This window comes from Marmota flaviventris, chromosome 3 (assembly GCF_047511675.1).
Source record: "Marmota flaviventris isolate mMarFla1 chromosome 3, mMarFla1.hap1, whole genome shotgun sequence".
Classification (NCBI taxonomy): Eukaryota; Metazoa; Chordata; class Mammalia; order Rodentia; family Sciuridae; genus Marmota; species Marmota flaviventris.
The window spans coordinates 83,896,308-83,924,154 of NC_092500.1; the positions used below are offsets into that span (position 1 = coordinate 83,896,308).

Sequence of the window (27,847 nt, forward strand, 5' to 3'; positions counted from 1 at the left end):
GGTGCACTGGATTTAGGTTTCAGAGTAGTTTACTACCTATATTTTGGATATCACAATCACTCAGTCTTATGACTATTATCTATAGAATGGTAATTTTCTTTATAGAATAGTTGTTAAAAAACAAATCATGTTAAGTGAAAGCATCTTGTTTATAAAGTTCTTTGTATCACTAGATTCTTTTGAAAGTTGAATTTAGAGTCTCCAAGCTTCTTCTCTTGCCTAAATTCTGACATTTAGTATTTTTCTGTTTTTTCTTACCATGGCATTATTAAAATGATGTGTGTCAGGGAAGAGCTGGAGTGCAACAAGGCTGAACAGGATTGACTGCCTCCCTCTGGACTCAGTGGAACAGATCATGATTGACTGTCTGTCAGTGTCTTCCACAGGACAGAATGTAGTGGTATCTGAGCCACTTATATCTTTCTCCTCCATGTTATTTTGAGACATTTTCAATATACTGCTTGCTAATTGGTTTTGATTTAGTGGGGTATATAAGCTATATGCCCAGCAAGTGCCTAAAAGTAGAATTTGTAATTTGTGCAGTTATGTTTTTAGCTACAAATTTGAACAATTTCAAACATGAACTTGTCTGATTTTGTTGTTGTTGTTGTTTGTGAAGCAGGTAAGTGCTCTACTGCTGAGCTACACCTCGAGCTCTCTTGATAGTTTAAATGGAATATAAATGAAACTTCAAATGTTTGTTTTGTTCTTGATGTGATCCTTAAGTATAGTAGTTGTTCTGCAATTTACATTCACAAAACAGTCTTTCCTGAGTTTTGGATAACACCTATCTCAAAACTCAAAAATAAAACCAAAAACACCTCACCAACAGAAATTTTATAAACATAGTTTTTATTTTTGTCTTACCTTCAGTGAAAAAGCCCTCGTGCCACCAAAACATTTTTTTTTTTTTTGAAACACTGAACTCAATAGCCTGATGACTATTTTTCTAGACAATTGCTGGATTATATTGCTTTTAAAAAAATAACTAAGATATATTTTTATTACTTTATTCCTTTTTAAAGCAGCAATATCCCCTCACATTGTCATAAAAATCTAAAATATCTCTAATAGTCCCAAATGTCTTGTTTTTATATTTGTTTTAAGTGTTTGTTTCATTAAGATTTTTCAGAAATAAGTGCACTTCTAAAGAGAAAATAAATTTTAAATAAAGAAAACAGGAAATAATCATGGATGCAGCAAAACAGTCATTTTGAATGTTCTGAATTTTTACAATTCAAAGAATGTTTCTAGTAGCTAGGGATCTTTACTGATTAAAACCTCAATTAATTTATTTGCAGACCATCAAAAGATATCTGTTTCTCCTACCAGTTGAGACTAATTGTCTAAAGCTTTTCTACACTAAAACATAAAAAAAATGTACTTAAAATATTTTAAAACTTCGATTTACATAAAGATATGCAGGTGTTTTCAAAAAAAAAACACAAAACATTGAAGTATGATGCTATTATGGAAATAAGTGAAACCCCATCTGAAGCCTTAGCAAAGAACATTTTATATAGTCCACATTTGGTACTTTCCATTAAGCTAACTAGCTTCTTAGATCAACTATATATTCCGTTTTAGAAGTGGCTGATTTGTAAGTGGACTCCTTATTTTCAGACAACACAATGCTTTAATACAGTTAAAAAATTAAAGCCATGTTAATATAATAAATTCATAAAAGAAAAATATCATAATTTGATTTAATACAAAGGTTTAATAAAAAAGTCAATGTCTACATTAAATCAGGAAACCGAAAAATCTGAATTATACAAGCTTTCTATATACTTAAAAAACCAAAAGCACACAATTTATAATAAAATTCTTTTAATTCAAAATAGAGTCTAATTTAAAGAAAATGTCATTATGCGAAGTTGATTAGATAGGGTTCTGTTATTTAAATTAAATGATTCACCTGAAATTTGGGAAATGTATAATAGAGAAAATTCAATCTCAAGGGTACTTTGCAAATTATCTAACTAATTTGCATCATGAATCAAATTCGTAGCTTCCAGAGGGCAGACACAATCTTTAATTGCTTTGAGAGAGGCACTTAAGAAACGCTTCTGATGAGGAGAAATCCCTAAAGATGTGAACCACTCTATTAACTCCAGAAAAGAATGAGGCTCTAAACAAAGCAAACTTTCCAAAATGTCCCTTCTAATGCCAAGAAATCATAACTATTTCTAAGTTGTTTCTGATAATAATGAAGGAAATAAAACTAAAATGCTCTGTTCTTATATGCTCCTTATATTGATTGCAGTCTCTCAGTCAACTTGAATTAGTGGTATTCTTTCTGTTCTAGCATAGTTATGATACTTAAACTACAGACTATTGCAGTTTCTTTGTGTCTTAACTATTCATTAGCACACTAGCAAAACAGTCCTTTTTAAAAAGAAAATGTGAAATTTAAATAAAGAAAACAGGAAATAATCATGGTTGCAGCAAATTGTCACTGTAAATGTTCTAAATTTTAACAATTCAGAGAGAGAATATGTCAAGTAGCTAGGGATCTTTGCTGATTAAAATCCCTTTTAAAAGGGACTGTGTTGGAGAGAGAAAATCTCATGAACCCCAGCAAGAGTTAAAGAATTTTTTTTCTTTTTTAAATTAAAGGCAGTTAGAAAAATCAGTTACATTGAGATAACTCCAGAGTTTTCACAATTTTCTCTCCTAAATATTCAGTCACATGATCTAACTAGAAAAATGGAGATAAACTACTAGATGAACACATAAAAAGTACTCAACAAATGCTTAAAAATAAAGAAACAAACCAAAGGAGGGGGACACATCAGGATGGCCTTACTGAAACATTGGGAGTTACTTAGCAACAGTCATCAGTTTTTGTAGATTTGTATAATGCTCCTATGCAATTCTTTCCCTTTACGAAAGACATCCTACAAATAAATCATCACTTTAGATTTTGATCACAGATCATTCATTTAACAGTTATGATAAACATTAGGCCATTCTTTAATAAAGTATTATCTTCAACTAGTACATATGAAACCAAAACCTTGGGATAGTCATTTTAGAATTAAAATGTTGAGCAAGAAAAGATTATTTAATTCTTAGAGAAATACCCAAAGAATTTGATGCTGACATTTGCTCTCTTCCTCTAATAACAATCTCTTGGCTTGCATTTACTTTATTATTTCTATTGGTATTAACCAGAGTGGTGCAACTCAACCCAAATAGTGCTGCCCTCAAATAAGCTGATCTCCATCAGAGAGAGATCTTTCATGTCTGAATACAGCATTCCCATAGGAAAGTAAAATTCTATTCCGCTGTGAGCATCCACTCTGTTTAGGATCTTTGGTACATTTGGAGCATAAGAAAATAATGGCACAATAATACAACTACTATCAAAGGAAAAAATTTGATCAAAAGAAATAAAAGGTAACTAGCCATGATATGTAACAACTTTCTATAAAACCAAAGTAAATAGCTCTTTGTTCTTTATAAGTCCATTTACATAATCAGAAGTCTGACATTTAAAAAAATAGTTTAATAAAAATACGCTAGGTTCTACAAGCAGCCTTTACGGTCAATTCTGAAATTCAACTCACCATAATCAAATTAAAATAATGCCATGTCTTCTTGTTAAAAAAAGAAGTCCTCTTGTCACAAAAAAAGCAACTTTACATTTTGTATAATACAGTACATCTCCCTATGAATATACAGACTACGTATATAAAGGTCATCAGTATTTCTGACCACAAAGTAAATATCTTAGTGGAGTTCTTGAGTGAAAGTATTAAAACTTCCTTTTCCTTATTAGAAACTTGTCACTCCCTACAGTGGAGTTTGTGTAATAATTTGATGATAAAATTCTATTTTTAAAGAACCAGTGTATCTCTTTTTAAATTTCTTAAAACCATTATAGAAATTGTCTTCATATATATTCTACAGATGTCCAAACCAATAGGGCAAATGTTCTAACTATGGAAGATGGCTTTTACTGATTATCTAGACCCATAAGATTTGCAGTGAATCAGCAATACTGCAGTGTTACCTACAGGTTAGCCTATGCTGCTTTAAATGATATGTATTTCTCCTGAATTGATTAGAGGTGTTACAGTTCAAAGCCAAAGCACACACAGGCAGAATGGACCTTAATACGCACGTAGGCAGTGCAGTTAGAAAGGGATGTACGTTCCTTTTATTCCAGTACCTTCGTATAATAAAGTTAACAAAATCAATAAAATATTAAAAAAAAAATGCCAGCTGGCACTGCCAACCAATTCCTGTAGTAGTCTTAGAAATCCTAATCCTGTAGAATTTCCTCTTGTAGTCAATAAGCACCACCGTCTTCAGGGTATTTCAGTGTCTTGTTACCTATGCCAAGCAAGCCTGGTGATGCAGCTACCTGAGTTCTCTTGGTTATGGGTGACTGTGATCTTCATTCATAATTTCCCAGCTTTCATGTAGGTGGGGATAGAGCCACGCTGAGTCAACCCTTCAAACCTTTTGTAGGTATAATTGAGAAAGACCCAGTCTTTGGATTTATAGTCTGGTTCTGTGGTATTTGGCACTAGAAAGATAGAAAAATTAATCAAGAATATAGAAATTTCATTAGTAAAATGTCACCTTCATAGACTTTTAATAGCATGAGTTATAAGATTATCTTACCTGGTTGTAAGATATCAGATTCAGGGAAGTCATCAAAATTTGAAGTGTCATCAATGCTCTTGATTTCTATAGGGATTGCTGCTGGCCTTTCCCTGTAAAATAAGGTACTGAGTAACCATGGGAAATTTTCCTGAATTCTTTATTTTCCAACAAATAATTCTTACAAATCTTGTGTGCTATTTTCTAATTAAAAAGGCCAATGACATTTATTGTGGATATGAGAATAGTTCAGTGGATTTCAAAATAGTTGAGTATAAATTTTTACAAAAATGTTTTCATTTACTTAGAATTTTAAAATTCTTGTACCAAGACTTTTTCATGCTATTTTTAAGTAGAAAAAGAGTGACCAATTTTACAGTTATATAAAATAGGATATTGTGAGGATTGGATCCTACTTAAGTAATTAAGGACTAGAATTCTTCTAGTAGAAGAACCAAAAATTCAAAGTTATTTGGGAAAACAAGGTACTACATATTTGTGATGAAATGTGAATGCAAATACTTCTCAGTTGTATGAATTTCAAGAGAATCAAGAATATTAGGTTTTTTAAAAAAATAGTCATGAATATGCCTTTTTTAAAAATATTTTTTTTTTAGTCGTAGATGGACATATATCTTTATTTATTTATTTATTTGGTGGCTGAGGCTTGAACCCAATGCCTTACGCATGTAAGGCAAGTGCTCAACCACTGAGCTACAACCCCAGACCCTGAAAGTGTCTTCTTATCATTTTAAAAATATTTGGCTATAAAAATCATTAAAAGAAACTATCAGTTTTTATTGTATATTTTTTAGAGGGTGGGATACTGTGGATTGACCTCAGGAGCCACATCCCCAGCCCTATTTTGTATTTTATTTAGAGACAGGGTCTCACTGAGTTGGTCAGCACCTCACTTTTGTGGAGGCTGGCTTTGAATTCAAGATCCTCCTACCTCAGCCTCCCAAGCCACTCATATTACCGGTGTGTGCCACCACACCTGGCTTACATTAAGGAATTTTCAACAATATTTTAATGAATACATTGGGTGTTAAGTTTACCAGATTATGTAAAAGGTACTAAGATATTAAGTAGAAGGTTCTAAAAAGCAAAATGTGTTTTTTTCCTTTACAGTGGACATTAGCCTATGATAAGTCATTTAGCTATATAGCCAGTATAGTCTCACTTATATAACCCAGAAAACATTGACTTGATAACATTATAATAGTGGTACTTCTTCTGCTAGGGGTAATCTAGCAGAATTGAAGGTAAATTAATCACCAAATCTAGAAACTCATAATACTCAGACTTCTCCCCCAAAGTCCAGCAACATACCTTATATGCCCCCAGTCTACGCCTTCAAAAAAGGGGTGACTTTTTATTTCTTCTACTCCACTATTCCCAATTCTATTTTCAGAATCAGTACAAAATCTATAACAAGAAAACAAATTATATACAAATTATATCTAAAGTACTCAGGTTATTTTTTTATTTTTTTAAAGCATTACAAAATTTTTTTTGACGCTTACTATGTTTATTGTGGAAAATGTAGGAGAAAATAAAAATCACCCATAATTGTAGTATTTAGGGATAACTATTATAAATTACAATGTATGTAGCCAGTCTGCTGTTGTTGAACATTTAGATGGTTTCCAATTTTTCATGACTAAAACAATATCCAGATAAACATACTTAAATGTTTATATACATCAAATTATTTGCATAAGCAAAACTCTAAAAGCAGAGTCGCTAGGTCTAAGGTCATATATAGTTTAAAGATTTTTTAATGACAGGCTGTTCTCACAGGTTGTTCCATTTATAATCCTTCCAGCTCTTCACAGCAGTACCAAAATACATCTTAGTTATAGAACAGAATAGAATCTTTTGCTTAGATGATTTCATATACAGACTTTCATAAAAAGGAGTTCCTACCACTAACAAATTTCCTTTCCCTCTTCTCTTTAATAGGATTAGGTCACTGCATTCTAACAGGAGTGACATTTTGCTTTTAATGTGTATCAGTCCCTGAAACAATACAAGACTTCTTCCCTCTTCTTGACTCCTACTTTTTTTCCATTGCAAACTTCCTTTTAAGAGTTTACATTAAAAAAAAAAAAAAAAAAAAAAAAAACCAAAAAACCCTTTTCTTTATTGACTTCTTTGGCTATGTAGATCAGTGGTATCCTCTCTTGACACACAAAAGTGAAACAGATCTTTTAGGTACCTGTGAAGTGTTAAGACACCCTGAATTCCTCTAGGGGTTTAAACACTAACCTGAGAATTAAATCCTTGGCTTTCTCAGAGATAGGTACTTCTGGAGGAAATACTAGAGTTTCTTTCCAATTCATCACTTTTCTGTATGTTTCTTGAGGCGTTTCGGAGCAGAAAGGTGGATAGCCTACATGTCATAAAGAAAAACAAAAGCTTTGTCAGCTTTTGTGATTAATTAAATTGTACCTACTAAATATGTGCCACAAGAAACAATGCTGAATGCTGTATCTAATTTAAAAAATACCACCATTCATCAATTTACAATAAAATTGCCAATAGAGTCAATAAAGGATTTAAAGTACCCCTCTTCCTTATTTTACCTGAAAAGTCATGCAGATACATGAATGTCCAGGTAAATAACTGCCTTCCTTCAATAGGATCCCTAAAGAGTCCTTTGGTATTTGGTAGTATTTAACATTGCAGAAGGTTAGAAATAGGTTTAAAGTAGTTAAACTACTTTAGCCCATGATATCTGTAACATGTTCAAACAATAGCACTCAAGGTAACGCACACATCACGTATATAAGTTAACGACAGAACATACCTATTAACATTTCATACATAATCACTCCCAAAGACCACCAGTCACACAACTTGTTGTAACCAGTCTGCATGAAGACTTCTGGAGCAATGTAATCTGGTGTCCCAACTGTGGAATATGCCTGTAAAGGAGCAGCTTATCAAACCAACATTCAGAACATTTAAAAAACAAAAAACAATAAAACAAAAAAAATCCCAACCACCTGAGTATGATTTACTACTGAAAAAAGTAATGTTTAGAGAAGTTAATTTTCCCTTTAATAACTTATTCCATATGTTTATCATATGCAAGGTGAGTCAGATTCTATGTTACAGAATACATGATTTCTGCTTCCTAAGATGCTCAACTAAGTCATTATATGTGTAGCCCTAAGTCCATCTCAAAACAGAATGAAAAGGTTGAACCCTGGCTGCCCTGTCACTACTATTGTGTTCTCGGGCAAGTTATTTAAGCTCTCAGAGCCTCAGCTTCTGCTTACAAAAATCTGTGGTAATAAAACTTGCCACAACAGAGTTGATAAAACAAGAATAAAACAAGAAAAGGAATGTACTTTGTAAACTAAAAACTACTATAAGCATCTGGTATTTTCATTGTAATTCCATGATGTTCTTATCCATTCAGGAAGCTATGCAGTTTTACCACTGAGCCTCACTCCCAAGTCCATTTTATTTTTTATTTTGAGATAAGGTCTTGCTAAGTTGCTTAGGGTCTCGATTAATTGCTGAGGCTGGCTTTGAACTTTTGATCCTCCTGCCTCGGTCTCTGGGATTACAGGCATGCTTCACTGCACCTGGCTTCATTCTTAGTAAATTGTTTTTAAGGAGTAGTTCTCAATGAGAGCTAGGTGCTATTTCTGATGTAACAAGCAGATTTTGTCATCTAAACAATCTGGGAGAAGACATGATTGGCAGTTAGTGGGCAGAGGAAATTTCCTGTCCTAAATAGTAATAAAGTACTTTTTTACTTCTTCCTTGGGAAACCCTGATACAACACAGAATAACTATTGGCCATGAGAACATTAACCTATGATTACCTTTGAAAACTCTGTAAATAGGAGATAAAGAATTCTCCTATGATATTTTTAACCAGTATTCATTATTTTCCTTTAAAAGTAGGCAATACTGCAATTCTTTTCTCAGCTGTAAAATATGACCTAAAAGTGACACATTGAAAAGCAGAATGGAGTTTTCCTCAATGCATAGCTCAATACATTTAAAAAACACTGAACTGTTTTTACAAGAGTTTTCAATTACTTGGTCTAGTAAGAGAATAAGTTAAATCATGCAAAGTTTGTTTATTTGGTTTTAGAGGGTGTCAAACTATTATTTTTCAGTCTATTTACTTCCCTAAAGGAATGGTGAGTTAGAATCCCCATTCATTACTTGGTTGAAGTGAACAAATATTTATAGAGTATCTATATGTGCCAGACATTGTATGAGAAGGTGGAAAAACAAAGTCAAAAGGCACATTCTTCATCTTACAAATGTTCATGGTTCTGGATAAAGGGAAAGAGGAAAAGGGGGAAACAATTCTTATAAATTTGCTAAGTAACAGAGGAGAAATAGTATGGGGTTAAAAGTAGTGTAATTCTACATTAATGGAATAATGAAGTTTACCTGTGGCAAATTTTTTGGGGGTGTGGGAGGGTTGGTTACTGGGGATATAATCCAGGGGCATTTTATTGCTGAGCTACATCCCAAGCCCCTTTTTACTTCTTCTTCTTCTTCTTCTTTTTTTTTGTACTGGGGATTGATACTCAACTACTGAGCCACATCCCCAGCCCTATTTTGTATTTTATTTAGAGACAGGGTCTCACTGAGTTAGCACCTCATTTTTGCGGAGGCTGGCTTTGAGCTCAAGATCTTCCTACCTCAGCCTCCTGAGCTGCTGGGATTACGTGTATGAACCACTTTTTTACTTTTTTTTTTTTTTTTTTTAAACAAAGGTGGTGTTATTTTATTTGGACCTTTATTTTGTACATTTATATGCAATGTTGAGAATCAAACCCAGTGCCTCACACATGCTAGACAAGTGTTCTACCACTGAGCCACAACGCCAGCCCATTACTTTTTATTTTGAGAAAGGATCTCACTAAGTTGCTGAGAGTCTCGCTAAATTTTAGAGGCTGGCCTCAAACCTGTGATCCTGCTGTTGAAGCCTCTCAAGATGCTGGGATTATAGGCATGCACCACCATACCCACCTTGAGGCAGTTTTGTATCTATTCTATCATAACACTGTTGAAATCCCAAATTTCCTATTTACTTGATCTCTAAAGAAGTTCATAGAAAAGGGCAACCACTTTTTTACAATTGTTATTTGTTGTATCAGGATTTATATCACAGCACAGAAAACGAGGAAATGGAAATCTCATGCCATTCACACACTCAGTATGTTTTATTTACAGTGTTAATTACTATTAAACAGATGAATTACTTATTCATATTAATTCTCAATAAAGTACTCTAAAATTAAATCATAAAGTAGATTTTTCTAGTTTGCTTTATAGGCAAGGAAATCATAAAAAGAAACAGAAAACTATGTGAGCCCAGAACAAGCACCATCATTGAAGGGAGTACTAATCACTGTGAAGACAAAACAATTAAGTAGAAAACAGATGAGATTTTAGGACCAGCACACAAAATTCTCTCTTGAAAATGTGGTTAACTCACCAGTTGTCTCCTGTTTTTCTTCCATGTTTCCGCTTTCCTCTTTGAGTTCATGTTCTGAAATGCTAATTTCAGCAAGACAGAATTATAATCACGAGGGGAAAACTCTTAGCAAAAGACAAATCACATATAAACATCTAAAACACAAGGTAAATTCAGTTGAGTGGGGAGAGGAAGGGAGAAAATTATCATTTCTTAACAGTACTGCATTTAACCAGCTATCTTAATCAAAATAAAAAAGCAAACTTACAGAAGTCACTTGGTGGGTTGTGTGTAAGATTTCTGTAGAATTCAGTCCTGTGAGCTTTCTTTAACCCCGTGCATAAACCAAAATCAGATAATTTTACATGTCCCTAAAAAAAATTTCAGTAAAACCAGATTATATCAACTTTGAAAAAAAGGCCTTATTATAAACTCCTCTTTTAAATGCAATTATTATTAAAATCTTTGGCTTAAAATTCAGATAAAAATGTAAACTTAGAAATATTGGAGGAGGAGGATTTTTTTTAAAAGCATAAAATGGAAGGAGATTAAAAAAAAAAAAAAAACCATGGATTTATCCCCAGCACTGCAAAAAAAAAAAATCATATCCCCATGATACATTCCACTCCAGAGGCCTCTCCTATTGTGCTGTTCTGAAATAATGTAGTTTAGTAATAATTCAAATTACAGTTGTATATTTTTAATCATAAAACCAGCTTTACTCTATAAACTAATCAGCAACCTCATAATTCACCAGTTTATGCACATGCCTTGGCATCCAATAAAAGGTTGTCTGGCTTGATATCCCGATGGATGAAGCCCAACTGGTGGATTGCATCTATTGCCAGAACAGTCTCTGAAATGTAGAACTGTGTTTCCTCTTCTGTCAAGGTATCCTTCTTCATTAACAATGTCATCATGTCACCTAAGAAAAGGGAAGCATCATGTTACTGAAAATGCTTCAAAAGGGGAGGAAATACCCTGCAAAAGCTTTCTTTGTATTTTTACAATGTATGTCTGATTTGGCATTTTGTGATCCACCCAGTACACCTCTAACCATCTCTGGAGCTAAACAAAAGTCACGTTGCATAAGCAAATTTTGATGACATGCAATGGTTTTAGAGTAGAGAGTTTTTTGAAACCAAATCAGAACAGAGCTGATAGAAGCTGATGAAGAAATATAACTCCATTCAGAATAAGTTGCTGAAGAAAATAAGTCAAACTGCAAAAAGAATCAGAATAAACACAGCAGGAAATCAGACATACTCTTTAAAGTTTCAAAAATAGCCTGAGCTCCTTAGTCCAAAGAAAATAGAACATTAGCTCACTTTAAGAAATCACTTCTAGGCAGTCTTTTATTTTCAAGAAAATTTTTCCTTTAAAAAAGGGCAAATAATAAGTAGTTTTTAGTACTGTAAACACTAGTGCATTTGCAACACAGGATTGATAACTGATAATATTTTCTCTTATCTGCTTTGAGTCTTTTAAAAAAAAGACTATATAGAAGTATTCTTTGTCCTCCACTCCCATTCTATTTCCCATTCCCTCTTAGCTGAGTAACAATGGATAGATTTGGTTTGGTGTGTATCCTTCCGGCTTATTTATAAAATATGGTTTCACATATTTATGTATTAATCTAGAAATTTATAGTTTTGGGTTTTTTAAATTTTACCTAAATGCTATCAAATTATGTGTAATTTCACAGCTTGTTTTTATTTCATTCCACTGTTTCTGAATTTTACTGTGGAATCAGATAGAGCTTATGACTTTTAATTACAGTTAAAAAATTTCCATCACATAATTTGGACAGATTTTATTGTTCTATACTTCTAATGACAGGCATTTGTCTTGCATGTAGTTTTTCACTATTATGCTGATGCTGCCATAAGCATTCTTTTGCACATTTCTTGTGCACATGTAGGGAGAATCTCCAGGGAGAACAGCTGGTTGCGAAAGTACTGGATCATAGGCCACATGCATTTTCAGATTCACTGAACATCTCTAAACTGCTCTCCATCAAAGTTAGAGATCTACTTACAGGAGGTCAGTATCTTCTACAGTCTTATCAATATTCATTATTATCAGACTTGAAGGCTTTTGATAATCTGATGAGTGTGAAATGATATATCATTCCTACTTACATTGCATTTCACTGGGGCTGGGGATATAGCTCAGTTGGTAAGTGTTTACCTTGTATGCACAAGGCCCTGGGTTCAATCCCCAGCAACACACACACACACACAAAAAAAAAAAAAAAAGAAAGAAAGAAAAAGAAAAAAAAAAAGCATTTCCCTGAATATAGGTGAAGGTGAACATTTTCCTATATAAAGCAGCCAGAGTTTCTCTTCTGTACACTGTCAGTCATTTTCCTGCTGGGTATTTGTGTTTTTATTTTATTGGCTTTTTGTTTTAACTCTACACTTATAACAATCTAAGGGTTGCAGTGAACCCAGAATGGTAGTATTTAAAATATACCAATTCTAATCATTCCTTCAAAATTTGATTTGATATGACCTGATTTGTGGTCAAAATGAATATTATTATACAAGGAAATTCTGAAAAACTGTGAGTATATAAACCCCATAACTAGAATTATAAAAGTAAACCTAATCAACAAAGTTATTATTACATATAAAGATATGCTTGGTCAGCTTGTCATTGCTATAATGTTTTCTTTACCTCCAGGAAGAAATTCCATGATGAGATAAAGGTTCCTCTTATCCTGAAAACTGTAAAACATCTTCACCACCCAGGCACCATCTGCTTCCACCAAAATATCTCTTTCTGCTCGGATATGTGCCACCTAGAGGAATATATTTTAAAAGAATAATTGTAACACATTACACATTTTTCAAGTTTCCCTCTTAAAATTATGCATCCATAATTGTCATGAAGGAAAACTGGAATTTGAAAAAAGATTTCAAACATAATGCATGTTCAAATTCTCATTAAATATGGAGACTCTCATGAAATAATTTGTTTTAGCTAATATCTTTAGGGTTGAAAAGATGAGATCAAAAGGTATATTATGGAAAGCTAAGGCCTTTGAGATAGGGTAATGACTAGTCCACAATCTTCCCAACTAAAACCTCTCAACCAGGGCAAGAATCCTGGCTTTGTTATATAAATTCAGGACATTAGTTTGACTTTGTTAAAAGCAGTAAACAATGCCATGTAGATTAGTATCACAAAGCCAAGGTTTACTAAAACTACTTTTAGCCATTAAAAAAGAGGGCCCAGTTTGATCTTTGTTAGCTTTTATTCGGAGGAACATTTGTAATAATTTTATATTAAGTTATTGTTAGAAAATCTCTAATCATTAGTTACAGCAAAGTAGTATAAATTTTTGAGGTTTTCCTACTGATTTGTCAGACACATAATTACCTGGGATACCATTATGTAAAAATTTTATAGACTAGAAATTTCATAAACTGAATAATTTATGAGGTTGGTATAACTTCAGTTTCCAGATGCTTTTGCATTAGTATGTTTACATGTTCTTTGTTCAAGGATTTATCAACAAGATTTGATTTTGTACTTTTGATATTTTCACTGTGTACCACTAAGAACTCTGGTCCAAAGCACATTGAAAGCACATATTTGAAAGCCTTTTAAGGATAATAAAATCTGATCTGCTTGAGAAGTCATTTTGGGAATTACTGTTATTGCTTGGTTCAATAAATGCTGAGAGCATAGCACAAGAGTGAAGAACAAAGAACCTGCTTTCTGGCATCAAAAAACTATTTTCTCTCTGGATTTGACTCAATAAGGAAAAAAATGATAATAAAAATTTGTACCAATTTCTTTTTACAAAGCATTTTAAGGCAGTAAAGGAAAAGCCCTGAACTTTTGGAGCTACGTGTGATGTTGTCAGGAAAAAAACTATATCATAAACTTGGCTTGATTATTTAAAAATATCTTACAGCTAAATTACATGGTATGTTTCCCAAATGGGACCAGAAGATTTGAAAGGATGATGTACGGTGATGTGGCAGCACAAGGCCTGCGATTTGATTTTGGGGGTGTTTAGCACTACAGTATCTGTGACAAACCTTGAAATACAGAGTAGAATTGGAAAAGTTTTCTAAAATGAAATTCAGAAGGGAGGGGAAAGGAGGGATGTGGGGATAGGGAGAACAGTAGAATGAAACAGACATTATTACTTTATGTATATACGTGACTGTAAGATCAATGTGATTCTCAATATGTACACTCAGAAAAATGAGAAATCAGATCCCTTCTATGTATAATATATCAAAGTATATAAATGCATTCTACTGTCACGTATAACTAATTAAAACAAATTAAAAAAATAAAAAATAAATAAAATGAAATTCAGTGGTAAAAGAATGCAGATTAATTTATGAGGTAGGAAGTGGGGGACAATTCCAAAATGCACAAACTGACTGCATGCAAAGCTGGTAAGACTTCCTCTGTACAAGAAAGAACAATAGTCCAGAGGCTCCTCAACTTCTAGCAAAATATTTGAGACCATGCTGTCCAATACAAATATAACGCAAGCCACACATGTAATTTTAAATTTTCCAGTAGCTACATTAAAGCAAAAAAAAGAAAAAAGCTAGGTGAAATTAATTTTAGTAATAGTTTGTATAATCTGATATTCCTAAATTAAATATCTAATTGATATAAAATTGTTGAGATATTTTATATTTTTGACCCTGAGTCTTCATTTAGTGTGTAGTTTACATTTATAGTACATCTCAATTCAGAGTGGCTACATTTCTAGTGCTCAGTAGCCACATGACTAGCAGCTTGACTACAGCTTCAATTAACTGCTACCTTTTGTCCTTCCTCTAAAACCATATCTAGGATTTATCCTATTATGGCTAAGTTAGATTCCTATGTACCTCCTAGTCTCTGAAGCTATCTTTTTTACCCAAACTTACGTTCCAATCATTATCTATAATTCTCTTCTCTAGCTTGACAGCTCCATCTTTCTGCCTTCCAAACCTCTTCCCTCTGGAATCATAGATTGTCATCAACAAAGTCCCCTAAAACCTCTCCTCTGGATGGTTCCTTGCACCCTGTCACTTCAGCTGAAACCAGGGTGAAAAGCACCCAACTACCAACTGGTTTCACCATAAATTCATGAATACAAATCTCAGTGGGCATTTGCCATAGCAAGTATCCTTTCCCACACTTCCAGATAACTATTTTGCACTTTTCTCTCTTTTGACCTCCAACAAGCTGCACCTCCTTTACTCCAAACCAGTGACTGCTCCTTTGTACTCAGGCAGAAACCTGGAACTTCCCAATGCCAGAACAACCACTCTATATTCCCATTTCTCTGCTTTTCTTCTGTTTTACTAGATGGGTTTCTGGTCCTGTCCTCCAGCATACTGCTGCAGTTATCTCTCCTTTCTTTCCTGCATCTTCAATTTTTTCCTTTCTAATGAATTCTTCCAACTAAGACATTTCTTGTCCTAAAACAAAAACAAAAACAAAAAAACCCCTTTCGGCCCTAACTCTCACTTTACTAATTTATTCTTTAATCTGCTTCACATGAAGAATTTACCGCTACTTACTTCTCCACTTGTTGCTTCCCATTCTATTTTCCACTATTCCAGTTAGACTTCTCCTTGCCAAGATACTCGTCTCCTTTGTAGTTTCTTCTTCTGTGTGGTGCTGGGATCCAGGCCCTCTTCTCTATCTATACTCGTTCCCTAGGCAATTTCATCTTGTCCCATTACTTTATCCTTGTTTCTTCCCTTCTTCTCACAATTCTGCCCATCCTCTCATTCTGCAATAATCCATCAGAGCAAAATCTGCTAACTCTTCCTGCAAACACACACACTTAATCTATTTTAATTTTTCTTCAACTTTACTATTGTAACCAAAGTGTAAGCCACAACTACATCCTGGATGGAAATGATACACTCTCCCAAGTGGTCTCTGTGCTTCAAATCATGCTTTGCCTATAAGCAAGCAAAAAGATGAATTCATTTTTGTTAAAAAAAAAACAAACACACTACTGCCCAGCTTAAACAGGGGGGAAAAAATAAAACAAACAATATCATCCCATTGTACTCAGAATAAAACCCAAATTCTAGATCATGGCTTTCAAAGTCCCATGTGATCTGGCTACTGCCTACCTTTTCCACTTCATTTCTAATCACTTTTCCCTCACTTAATTCTAGCCACATGGTTTCCTTCTCTCTGAGCAGACTAAGGTTATTCCTGCCTCAGGTCTCTGGATTTGCTCCCGAGACCTTTATTCTAATTATGTCATTCTTTCTCATCATTCAGTCTCTCATCAAATATTCCTTCCTAAGAGAAACTTCCCCTGACTGAATTCTTCCTCTTTAACCCAGATCATATATATCACCGATCCTTTTAAAGAAATTTTCGCATAATATTTATCAATCATGACAATTTGATATAGCTGTCTGTGCAGTCTCTCCATTGTTTCAAAAGAACAAGGATCAGATTTGTTAACTATTGTATCTCAGGGTGGGGTGGTAGCTCAGGAGTAAAGCACATGCCTAGCATTCAGAAGGCCCTCACCACTGCTGAACGAACACACACACACACACACACACACACACACACACACACACAGAGTTCCTGACCTACAATGGTATTTGGTATACTGTAGATACTCAATAACTGAATAAATGCTATGGAAGAAAGAACAAAGCAAAACAATGCAGTGAAAATCCAAGTGTGTCATAGTGAAATAAAAATCAATATTTTACTGCTGCAATGACAAAGTAGGAATTGGGGGGGACAAACAAATAAAATCTAAGAAGAGGTGCCATCTCTCCTTATGCTCCTATTGTTGAGTCCTTCACCAGAATATGTATTCAATTTAGAGTTTTACAGGGTGTCCATCCAGATTGGGAATATAGAACACCTATGAAATGGAAACATATCAGTGTTTTCAGACATTATGGCCACCCCACAGAACTGCATTAAGTCCCAGGAAACAGAGAGTAAACCAAGGAATAGAAAAAGAGCAGTGAACAGATATTGGAAATAGTAAAACCAGTAAATTCTCAGGAAATTAGTTCTGCTAATTTGATATGCAACAGGATTAAGAGTGTTGGGAACTATTCTTTGTTTCCACCAAAATCAGAAAAGGGGGTATTTCAGAAGGAATTCTGTTATGAACTGAATGAATCACCCAAAATTGTAATAGTTAAGTCCTAACACCCCAGTGTGACTATATTTGGAGATAGGACCTCTAGGCCCTCTAAAAAAGGTTTAATTGAGGATGAAGGGTGAAGTTAGTGTCCTTATAAGAAGAGACGCCAGGAGTTCTCATGTGAGTATTTGTGTTCATTCTCGGAGGCCCTCCACCCCCATCTTCCCTTCATTCACCAAGGAAAGGCCATGTGAATACTTAGTGAAAAGTAGCCTTCTGCAAGTCAGGAGAAGAGGCCCCACCAGAAACCAAATACTATAAGAACTTTGATCTTGGGACATCCAGCCTCCAGAACTATAGGAAAATAAGCTACCCAGCTTGTAGTGTTTTTGCCATAGCAGCTCAAGAAAACTAATACATAGATATTTATAAACTTGAAGACATTTTAAATATAAGAATTGAGCTGGGCATGGTAGTATGTACCTATAATCCCAGCAACTCAGGAGGTTGAGGCAGTAGGATCTTAAATTCAAGGTCAGTCTCAAAAACTTGGCAAAATCCTCAGTAATTTAGTAAGACCCTGTTTCCAAAGAGAACAAATAAAAAGTATTGAAATGTATCTCAGTGGTAGAGTCTCCCTGGGTTTTAGCCCCAATACCACCAAAATATAAATAAATAAATAATTGGAAAACACTATAACAGGCTATCAAAAATTAATCAATTATATATTAAGACAGATGTATTTTAAAAATTCCAATATAAACACTACCCTACCATCTTAGACATGGATGTTTCTTTGCAATGCATGTGTGAAAGAATCCATACCTGTTCTTTTTCAAGCATATCAGCCTTTCTCAATATCTTCATTGCATAGATATGTCCTGTATCTTTTTTTTGGACCAGCCGTACCTATAATATAAAAATACATATTATAGCCAAACATGTTGATGCATGCCTGTAATCCCAGTTACTCAGAAGGTTGAAGCAGGAAGATTACAAGTTGAGGCCAGTCTGGGCAACTTATTTTGAGATCCTGTCTCAAAATAAAAAATAAAAAGGGCTGGGAATGTGGTTCCAAGGTAGAGTGTTCCTGGATTCAATCCTCAGTAAAAATAAATAAATACACACACACACACACACACACACACACACACAAGTCACTACTTTTAATTCAAGAGTGAAGAGCAGGTTCCTTTGAAGAAAGCTGATATTTGCCATTGGTGGTAATTTAGGAATAATATGTTTGAATAGATATTTTAAACTATCTTAGGACATATATTTCATCAGTGGTGGCTTCAACAGAGCAGCTCACCTCTCCAAAAGCTCCTCTTCCTATAACTTTCAGAGACTCAAAGTCATCCAAGCCAAGCCTGGTCCTCTTGAGCCGTAAAAACTCCGTTTCCTTGCGAGCATGTTGTGATCGGCGTAATTTTTTCTATTGAAAAAAGATAATTTAAAAGGATAATTTATAATCAGGTTGTTTCAAAGGTGCTTACAATATTAAAAGATGATAAACATAAAAACAGGGATAAGGTATCACTCATCTTTAACTGAACCCTGCTTAGTTTTTAGTCATTCAGCTAAGAAGGAAAAACAGATCAAAATGACCAGAAATATTACTCCTAAATAAAAAAAAAAAAAAAAACTACTGAAGTATCTCTTCCTGATCCTGTATATATGTTTTAAAGAATTAGGTTAACAATTAATTAGAAATATGTAAATATGTATCATCAATACAATGGAATTCTGATACCTCTTAAAGTTAGGATAAACAGATGAGGGGCTGGGGAGATAGCTCAGTGGTAAAGCACCTGCCTAGCATGCATGAGGCCCTGAGTTCAATCCCCATCACCACATAAAAAATAAACAACAACAATAAAAAATGATATTAAAAAAAGATAAGTAGATGAGATTATGAGATTATGTCTTCAATCCAGACAGCTGAATGAAGTTACCCAGACACAACAATGTAGAAATTATGACACTGTGAAAATAAGTCAAATGTAAAAATTGAAAAGCTTTGCTTAGTGTCCTTTTTCACATCAAATACTTATTACAAAATCCAGTGATACTATGGAAAATAAGTAGGCAACAATGAAGGAGAATTTTTTCTTTTGATAAGAAGTCATAAGATAAGAGAAATTAAATTATTAACACAAAGATAAAATAATCATTACTTTGTTTACCAAAAGGGTATCCAAACCTAGTACCTATGTATTAGTTTGAATTAATCATGCAGGGTGATTTTAATCTTTTAGAAATCAGTTTAAAGCATCTTAAAATGACATTTATATAATTGTGAAAACACAAGTGGATCCTAGAGCAACAGTGAAGACTATTTTTGCTTCCTTTTACATAAAATGCAATGCCAGTAACCTTTTTTGAACATAGTAGGTGTTCAAAAATACCTTTTGAATAATTTTAAAAGCCTGAATTACTCGTAAAAGACAACTCTTCAAATTAGCTTGTTTTAAATTTTAAGACTATAGCTTTTTAAAGGCCACTTGGTGGCACTATAGCATTATGTCCTTAAAAGTAATAAGGTGAGTTTAAAAAAATTTTAGTTGCATAAATGAATATGTCTTAAGAATTCTTAAAGATAATCCTGAATCTTTCCCTTTATAGCTCATGAAACAGGGTACATTTAGGCATAGTTACAGAAACTTGTCTAATCTGAATGCAGAAGATGACCTGATTGTACCATTTCATTAAAAGTACCTATAGACTAGTTAAAAAAAAAAAAAAGTTCACTGAATATCTAATAGGTTAAGTTGTATTTGACATACAGATGTATTTAATTTGGATGGCAAGTTGTTTTAAAACATTCTAATATTTGCCAAAAAATTTTAGAAGTAGAGGTGATTTTACATAAAAATCCAAATGTCTAGTTCTTTTTGAAAAACAGGAAATTGGCCACACTCTAATGACAATCCTCTTTAGCTGGACAATAATTCCCTAATTTGTCACAGTTTCTACCACTGATGACAGTCACCAGGGGAGAAGTCTACTTGGACTGGAGCTCTTAGTTTCTCATACAGTAAAGAGTGATAGGTAAGTCTTTATTAACAGACAAACTAGAAGATTATTTAGAAAAAGGGAAAAAAAGAATATCTTTGTGGAACTAAACAAAAAATGTCCTTATGAGATGGACATGCAAACAAAGTATGTCTAGATGCCCAGCACTGCAAAAATAAGATAAGCTGGCTCTTATTTATTTCTCTCTGGATTGGAATATAAACTTAAATTATTACCATTCTCAATAAAATTAAAAGAGCATAAATGATATGAGCTTTTAAAATATTTATCACAGTAATTTTATATACATAATAATTTAAAATGTAAAAATATTTGAGTTTTCTAGATGGAATCAAGTGATTAACAAAGTAACCATCTTTTGTATAAATCAAGATATTATACACAGAGGGAAAGGTGCAGGTAAGATTGGATAACGGGTTGATTTCAAATCATCATTTGGTAGTTTACTCTTTAAATATAGAGACACTTTTATGATTATCAACTGCTATAAGTTATGATTCATTCCCTACCACCCAGGAAATAAAGTATACCTCTCTTAGTAAATTATTCTAAACCTTACTTTCCACTGGTGCTGTCAACTTAGCTTGCTATTTTCTTCATGCACCCTTTAGAGTGCAAATGTTATTATTCATTATTCTGCATACATATTCATTATTTTGTATATACCTCATCTGAAGAGTAATTTCTATTCTTCTTTCTTTCTTTATTTTAATTAGGTATATATGACAGCTGAATGCATTCTGATTCATTGTACACAATTGCAGCACAACTTTTCATTTCTCTGGTTGTACAAGATATAGCATCACACCATATGTGCAGTCATACATGTACCTAGGGTAATGATGTCCATCTCGTTCCATTACCTTTCCTGCCCCCATACTCCCTCCCCTCTTCTCTCCCCTTTGCCCAATCACAGTTCCTCCATTTTTCCCACCCACCCCCCATTATGGATCAGCATCCACTTATGAGAGAGAACATTCAGCCTTTGGTTTTTTGAGATTGGCTTACTTCACTTAGAATGATATTCTCCAACTCCATCCATTTACCTGCAAATGCTATGATTTTATTCTCTTTTAATGTTGAGTAATATTCTATTGTGTATATATACTACAGTTTCTTTATCCATTCATCTATTGAAGGGCATCTAGGTTGGTTACACAGTTTGGCTACTGTGAAAAATAAAGAGACCCAGAATCGCCAAAATTCTACTCATTCTTTAAACTTCAAAACTTCTTTGGCCCCCTAACTAGGAAAAAGAAGAAGTCTCTGTATTTTCAAAGTGTGTCTATTTTTCTTTTCTTTTTTTGGCAGAACTGGAGATCCAATTTAGGGCCTCGTGCACGCTAGGCATGTGCTCTACTACTGAGGTACACCTCCGGCTCTATAATGTACACGTATTTTGAATATACACACAAACACATACATAATCTCTCCTGATGTGAAAACTCCTTGAAGGCAAGACCCATTGTTCATTTATTCTCTCAAATACTTACTGTAGCTCTGCCAGCTCTGAAGGTATAATGCTAAATAAGACATTATAGTCTCTGCTCTCTGGAAAGATAGTATTTTGAGGGTACCACAACAATAGAAATAGTGCTGTGACAGAAGGTAGGATGATTCCTTGTAGAAGTGATGCATAAAGTGAGACCTAAAAGCTCCTTGAAGGGTTAAAGGGAGTTGTGGAGGAATAACCAAGAGTTCCAAGTGGCAGAAATAGTATGTGACAAGGACCAAGATGAGAAAGGGAAAATTATAATGATTCAATGATGGTTGGTATGGGGGTAGGGAGGCAGGCATGAGGCTAGAGAAGGGGCAGAAGCCAACTTGTAAAGTCTTATACACCAATGTTACAGAGTTTTCCCAAGAGTGCAATGAAGAGTATTAGGCAAAATAGTGATATAATCAAATCTATTTTCAAACAAATCACTCTGGATACAGTGTGCAGAAACACTGCAAGTAGGAAGTAGTGAAACCACTTCAAGGCAGGTATTACTGAGGTGAAACATATAGTAGCTTAAATTACGTGTAGCAGTTTTAGGCTAGAGAAGTAAATGGTTTTAAAAAAATTTAGAGGACTGGGATTGTGACTTAGTGGTAAGAGTGCTCGCCTAGCACATGTGAGGTACTGGTTTTAATCCTCAGCACCACATACAAATAAGTAAAATAAAATAATTGTGTCCATCTACAACTAAAAAAAATTATTAAAAACTTTTTAAAAAATTTAGAAAAAACATTGAGAAGAGTTAAGCAATTAAGTGACTCCTCTTTGAGAACTGACTTCCTCGTTTCACACATCTATAGATAAAGTATGTTTTTGGAATTTTTAAAAAGAGCTGCCTCTTTCTAAAGACAGCTGAGACTGCAACAAAGAAAGTTCATATTCAAATGATGAAATCTAAAAATCAACTAATATTGATAAAAGAGAAAAAAATCAATGGGGTTTGCCGCAGTCTGGCTGGGCACAAATCACGAGCCACTGAAGCAGGAACAAACTTTATTTTTAAACTGCAGGAAAACACTTCACACAGCTCCCGGGGAATCCTCCCTAACGCGCCACGAGGCTTGTCCAGGAACCCCCAGCCGGAACTCTCTCTCCCGGAAATCCCTCCTCCTGCACTTCCCCAACCAATGGGAACTCTCGGGGAATCCCTGGAAATCCCCACGAGAACTCCAAAATAGTGCGAGAACTCAAAAGTTGCGGCAGAGGCGGACAGGCAGAGGCGCCTGTCAATCAATACTGTTGGCAAAATGCCAGGGGCCATACAGACTCAGCCGTGGCTCTCAGCAGGGGTTACTTTTATATAGTAATTACAGGTAATAAAATACATTACCTCTTCATCTGCTAATCCTTCTTCTTCCATGGCCACTTCTAATTTCTTCTGCCTTTTCAAAAGAAAAAAATAATTAGAATTTTAAGTATGTTCCTAACTATACCTGTTTAAGAAAAGCATTTACTTATTCAAGTTAACTGCTTCAGATTGCCATGCTAGGAAAATCTTTCAAGTTGGATCAAAATAATCACTAAAAATAATTTTCTTTCTCAAAATATTAATTTGGATTTAGCTTCTTATATTGGACAAAGTATTAGTTCTTTTTTTCAGTGCTGGGGACTGAACCTCATGCATGATAGGCAAGTGCTACCACCGAGCCACATTCCCCAGCTGTAAACTCTACTTTTATAGTTTACTTCACTTTCCTGCCTAAATGACTATTGGAAAAGGTGATTATTGTACTATTGAAACACTCTGTTATCTAATGTAGAATGTACCTAAATCAGTAATATTTCTCAGTGTTTATAATAAAAGAATAAAAAGGCAACAATGCTAAAAAGTATAAAAATTTAAGCTGGATATCTCTGTGTTTGAATCCTGGTTCTAACACTTTTCAGCAAAATGAGCTTGTTAGTCCCTCATTTTAAACTCAATTTTTCTAAACAAGAAAAGATGTCCAAAAGTATGATGTACATATGCATGGAAATGTACATATGTATGGAAATGTCGAAGTGAAATTCATTAATCTATACAATTAATATGAGTTAACAGTTACAACAAAAAGATATTCAGTACAACTGTATATCTTATTCTATTAAAATTCTTTGGAAATTGGAAAGCCATATGTATATATGTAATAATCTACTTTCAGAATATTTTCTTCTCTAGAAATTGCCAAGTTTAGTTACTCATTTTTTTAAAAATGGCACCCCTAAAGTCAGTTAAGATAAGAATTTGTGATGTGGGAAGATATGTGGATAAAGTAACTAGAGAGATGATTATCAGATACATCTTGCAATTCATTTCCAAGTAAACAATTTCATTTCTATTGTATTGGTTTTTCCTAAATATAAATCTGGGAGTACTTGTCCTAATTAGTTTTGGAGTATTCCCAAATAAGACTAACGTTTCAGAATTTGCTCAAATGAATCTAAGAGTTGATTGAAAACTATCAGAAACATTTTTTTTTTATTTTTGGTATTTATTATTCATGATAATATATTCAAAAGTAAACACTTTCTTAAACCATCATTAAAATAAATTCTTTTTACCTATGGAAAATTTGTAACAGAAGTACCTAAAGCCTGTTGGTAAATCACAGATGAGAAGATGAGACCTAACAACATATTCTCCACTCACATGCTTTCCCCAACTTGCCATAGGCACCTACTGAAGTGCCCATTACAATGATTTTTTCCCCCAGGGCCCATTCCTTAGAATGGACTAAGCCCCTAACATTAGATTCTGTGCCTGCCATTAAGCAAGGCACTTCAGAGTTGCTTGGTGAATGATTTTCAGTTTTCTCTGTAGAAAAGAGTAATAGAACCATTATTCTGGGAAAGACTATCAATATACAAGCAACTTTATTCTAAGTCAAATCACCACTACCTCTCTTCCCCTAGATTCCAGCCAAGACTTACACTTCATGAAATCCTTCCTTATTCTAGGAAGAGATAACAGTAACTTACCATTTCCACCATATCTAAACAGAAAGCCATGACTTCTCTGGTACCTCTTTTAAAATAACTTTTCTTCTAAAACACTCTTATACTTTGCTCTGATAAATAATTTATTAGACTTATGCATTTATCCAATCAGGTCTCAAAAATACATCACATGTTTTCTTAAAATATATGCTTTTAAAAACATGAGCTGACCAGCTAATTTTTCTTCCATAGCACGAAGTTAAATCTACTTTTTTTTTTTTTTAAATAAAGCATATTTTGGTCTCTCTCTCCTATAGATGGCCTTTGTCAGCTCTGACAAATAAACTCTCATGTGTATCTCTGAAAACAAACAAACAAACAAATAAATAAAGCATATATTTTTATTCTTTCCTTTGGGAATAGAATCACTTTAAATTTTCAGAAAAAAAAAGACAATGACCTTTTAAAATTATGAAGAATAACCTTAAGTGCCTGTTTTTTTAAAATACATAGGTCTTTCTTTTCTTGTATCCCTTTTACTTTATTCACTCTCCCATGATGACCCAATCACTTCTAGCAACTTTAATTACATTTACTGATATATTTGGATTTCCTAACCTATTATGTCCTTTCTATTTTGGCATTTCAGGGTTTTTTTTGTTTTTAGTAATTCAGTTTTTCTTTTTTTGAGTCCTTTTGAATTGATGTTTTATCTCATGTCATTTTTTTCCTTCTACTAGTTTGGAAGTTACAAACTATTTTTATTCATTTAGTGGTTACCCAAGAAATTCCAACATACCTACTTAATTTGTCAAAGTTTGAAGTTAACCTTTATTCCCTTTCTACAAAGATCTTTAATTTCAATTATTTCTCTTTGACTTATATTCTGTCACTAGAAAATATTTTAATTATTAAACACAGAAGACATTATTGTCATTTTTTGTGGTTTTATACAGTTGCTTTCGAGTTTTGATATAGCTACATCTCAATAAGTTGAAAATATCATCAGCTAAAAATGCATTTAATGCACTTGCATACTGAACATCATGGCAACAGAGTACTGGTTGTTTTACCTTGTGATAGTGTGGATGACTACAGCTGTACCCAGCATCAAGAAAGAGTATTGGAAAAGATCAAAATACAAAATCCAAAGTCTAATTTCTATTGAATGTATGTCACTTTCACACAATCATAAAGCTGAAAAATCATAAGTCAAACCATCACTAAGTAGGGGAGCATCTGTACAATAGTTGTTGAGATTTATCCAGGCATTAGCCATTTAGATGTTCTATTTGTAATCACTTTCCTCTGAATAAACGGAATCTTTTGCAATTTCTACTAGTAGTGAACTCTACAAAAACTTCTATTAGTGGTGAAGTTTGTGCTTGTGTCTGCTCCAATCTTGTTCCTCTCTTCCTTTAGGAACTTTAGAAATATGTCAGCTCTTCTCAATATGTTCCATGTTTCTTAATTCTCTTTCAAATATCCCTACTTTGTCTCTCTAAAATCAACTTCTGAATGCTTATACTTTATTTCCCTTTATCATCTAGTTCACTAATTCTTTCCTCACCTGTGTCTAATCCACAGTTAAACCTGTCCAAAATCTGACTCTTCTCTAGTTCTGTTCCACAAAATTGTACCCTCTCAGTTTGCATAGGCATTAATATCTGGGCCAGCATTGACTTATTTCCCTCACACTTTGTATTTGAATAGTTACTATTTTCTATTAATCTTCCACATGTCAGTTCTTCTCTATTGTTGTCAGTTTTCCATTTGCTGGAACTACATCATAGCCTTTCCTGTTTCTAATTTCCCACCTCAGTCCATCCACTTTGTGTATCACAGTTAAAATTCTCTTTTAAAGAAACATTTGTGGTCACTGCTCAAAAATCTTCAAGGCTTTACACCCTCAAGAGAACAGTTACATTAACAAAGCATCTGAAGCTCCCAGGATGTTGAAATCTAGCACATCCTGTGCCTGAGCTATATTGGACACTGCCTGACCTGACAGTGATTTGTTGTATCTCTAATATCCTTCCTCCTGCTCTTGTACCTCCTTCTCCTTCCTTTTACATATGTATAAATAGTATTCTTCCTTTAGAGCCTTGTTTAAATGCCACTACCATTTATGAAATATTTCCAGTTGTCTTAGTCAAAAGTAATCTTTCTTTCTCTCTTTTTTTCTTCCTTTAGTACTGGGGACTGACAGAAGCACGTTACCACTGAGCTACATCCCTAGCCCTTGATATACCATAATTTTGTAGCTTAAAACATTGATTATGGGAATTTGAGTGCACAAGACTTCGGATACCCCAGAAAATTGTTCTGTGAAAATAAAACAAATAACCAGATGCACTGTTGGTGCAGAAAACATAAAAACAGCATAAAGGGATCTGTAATATTCAGATTATTGATGAAAAACATGATTACAGTCCACTCACAGCACAATAGTTCATTTAACTGAACAAAATTTTGACCAGCCTTTACTATACCTGGTTTCTCTTTCTTCATGCTGTAAAATTAGATTGCTGTAAAAATTTTCCAATGTGAGCTTGGCTACAGTCACTCTTTCCCGGGTATGGTTGCTCATAGGAAAGGTTGTTGTAGTCCCTGCCGTCATTGCCATAGTAACAGAAACTGGAACGACATGTTAAAAACAAATTGTTTGGTAGGAAAAAAACTCTATTCCTTATAACAAACTCTGAAAATATTTAATTCTAAGAAAAATTCTACCCTAACAGTTAACATACCCAAATTTTTCATATTACAAATAATACAAAGTTAAAAAGAAAAAGAAGCACTATTCTCAAAGCAAGAGAAATTAATTTCGCATTGGCAAAGCCAGGGATGAATTATAGTGAAGCAGTACCAGCAGCAGTCTACACATAATAAAGGCACATACAAAAAATCATATTCAGCAACATCCAAAACAACAAGACTTCAGTCCATTTTGTTGATTTATTGATGACCAAATAAAATTTATAAGATTTTGCTAATAGTTACCGTTGCACCCCTGATAAATGTAAGTCTCCTATGAGTTAATGTAATTTAAATAGTAAGAAGTAACTTACTTTTTACTATATGCCACATAAATTCTATGAAACATGAATGTTACATTAAATATGCATGCAAGCAGTATGGAGTTTCCTGGGAAAGCTGGGAATGGAACCACCATTTGACCCAGCTATTGCCCTTCTCGGAATATTCCCTAAAGACC

At 33.9% G+C, this 27,847-nt stretch overlaps 1 protein-coding gene across 1 annotated transcript in view; it reads right to left on the reverse strand.

The window, feature by feature from the left end:
• Nucleotides 1–2,279: 2,279 nt before the first annotated feature.
• The window catches only part of Stk38l (serine/threonine kinase 38 like), a 78,858-nt gene continuing 53,290 nt past the window's right edge, over nucleotides 2,280–27,847 (reverse strand). The window contains exons 2-14 of the mRNA XM_027934259.2: nucleotides 27,123–27,267; nucleotides 23,045–23,096; nucleotides 18,490–18,612; nucleotides 18,003–18,086; nucleotides 12,752–12,875; nucleotides 10,843–10,997; nucleotides 10,341–10,443; nucleotides 10,094–10,155; nucleotides 7,427–7,544; nucleotides 6,886–7,009; nucleotides 5,947–6,042; nucleotides 4,636–4,727; nucleotides 2,280–4,537 (exon numbers count right to left, since the gene is read on the reverse strand). Of these exons, the coding sequence (XP_027790060.1) occupies nucleotides 4,410–4,537; nucleotides 4,636–4,727; nucleotides 5,947–6,042; nucleotides 6,886–7,009; nucleotides 7,427–7,544; nucleotides 10,094–10,155; nucleotides 10,341–10,443; nucleotides 10,843–10,997; nucleotides 12,752–12,875; nucleotides 18,003–18,086; nucleotides 18,490–18,612; nucleotides 23,045–23,096; nucleotides 27,123–27,256 (1,395 nt within the window). The 5' untranslated portion in view covers nucleotides 27,257–27,267 and the 3' untranslated portion in view covers nucleotides 2,280–4,409. The remainder of the gene's footprint in view (nucleotides 4,538–4,635; nucleotides 4,728–5,946; nucleotides 6,043–6,885; nucleotides 7,010–7,426; nucleotides 7,545–10,093; nucleotides 10,156–10,340; nucleotides 10,444–10,842; nucleotides 10,998–12,751; nucleotides 12,876–18,002; nucleotides 18,087–18,489; nucleotides 18,613–23,044; nucleotides 23,097–27,122; nucleotides 27,268–27,847) is intronic.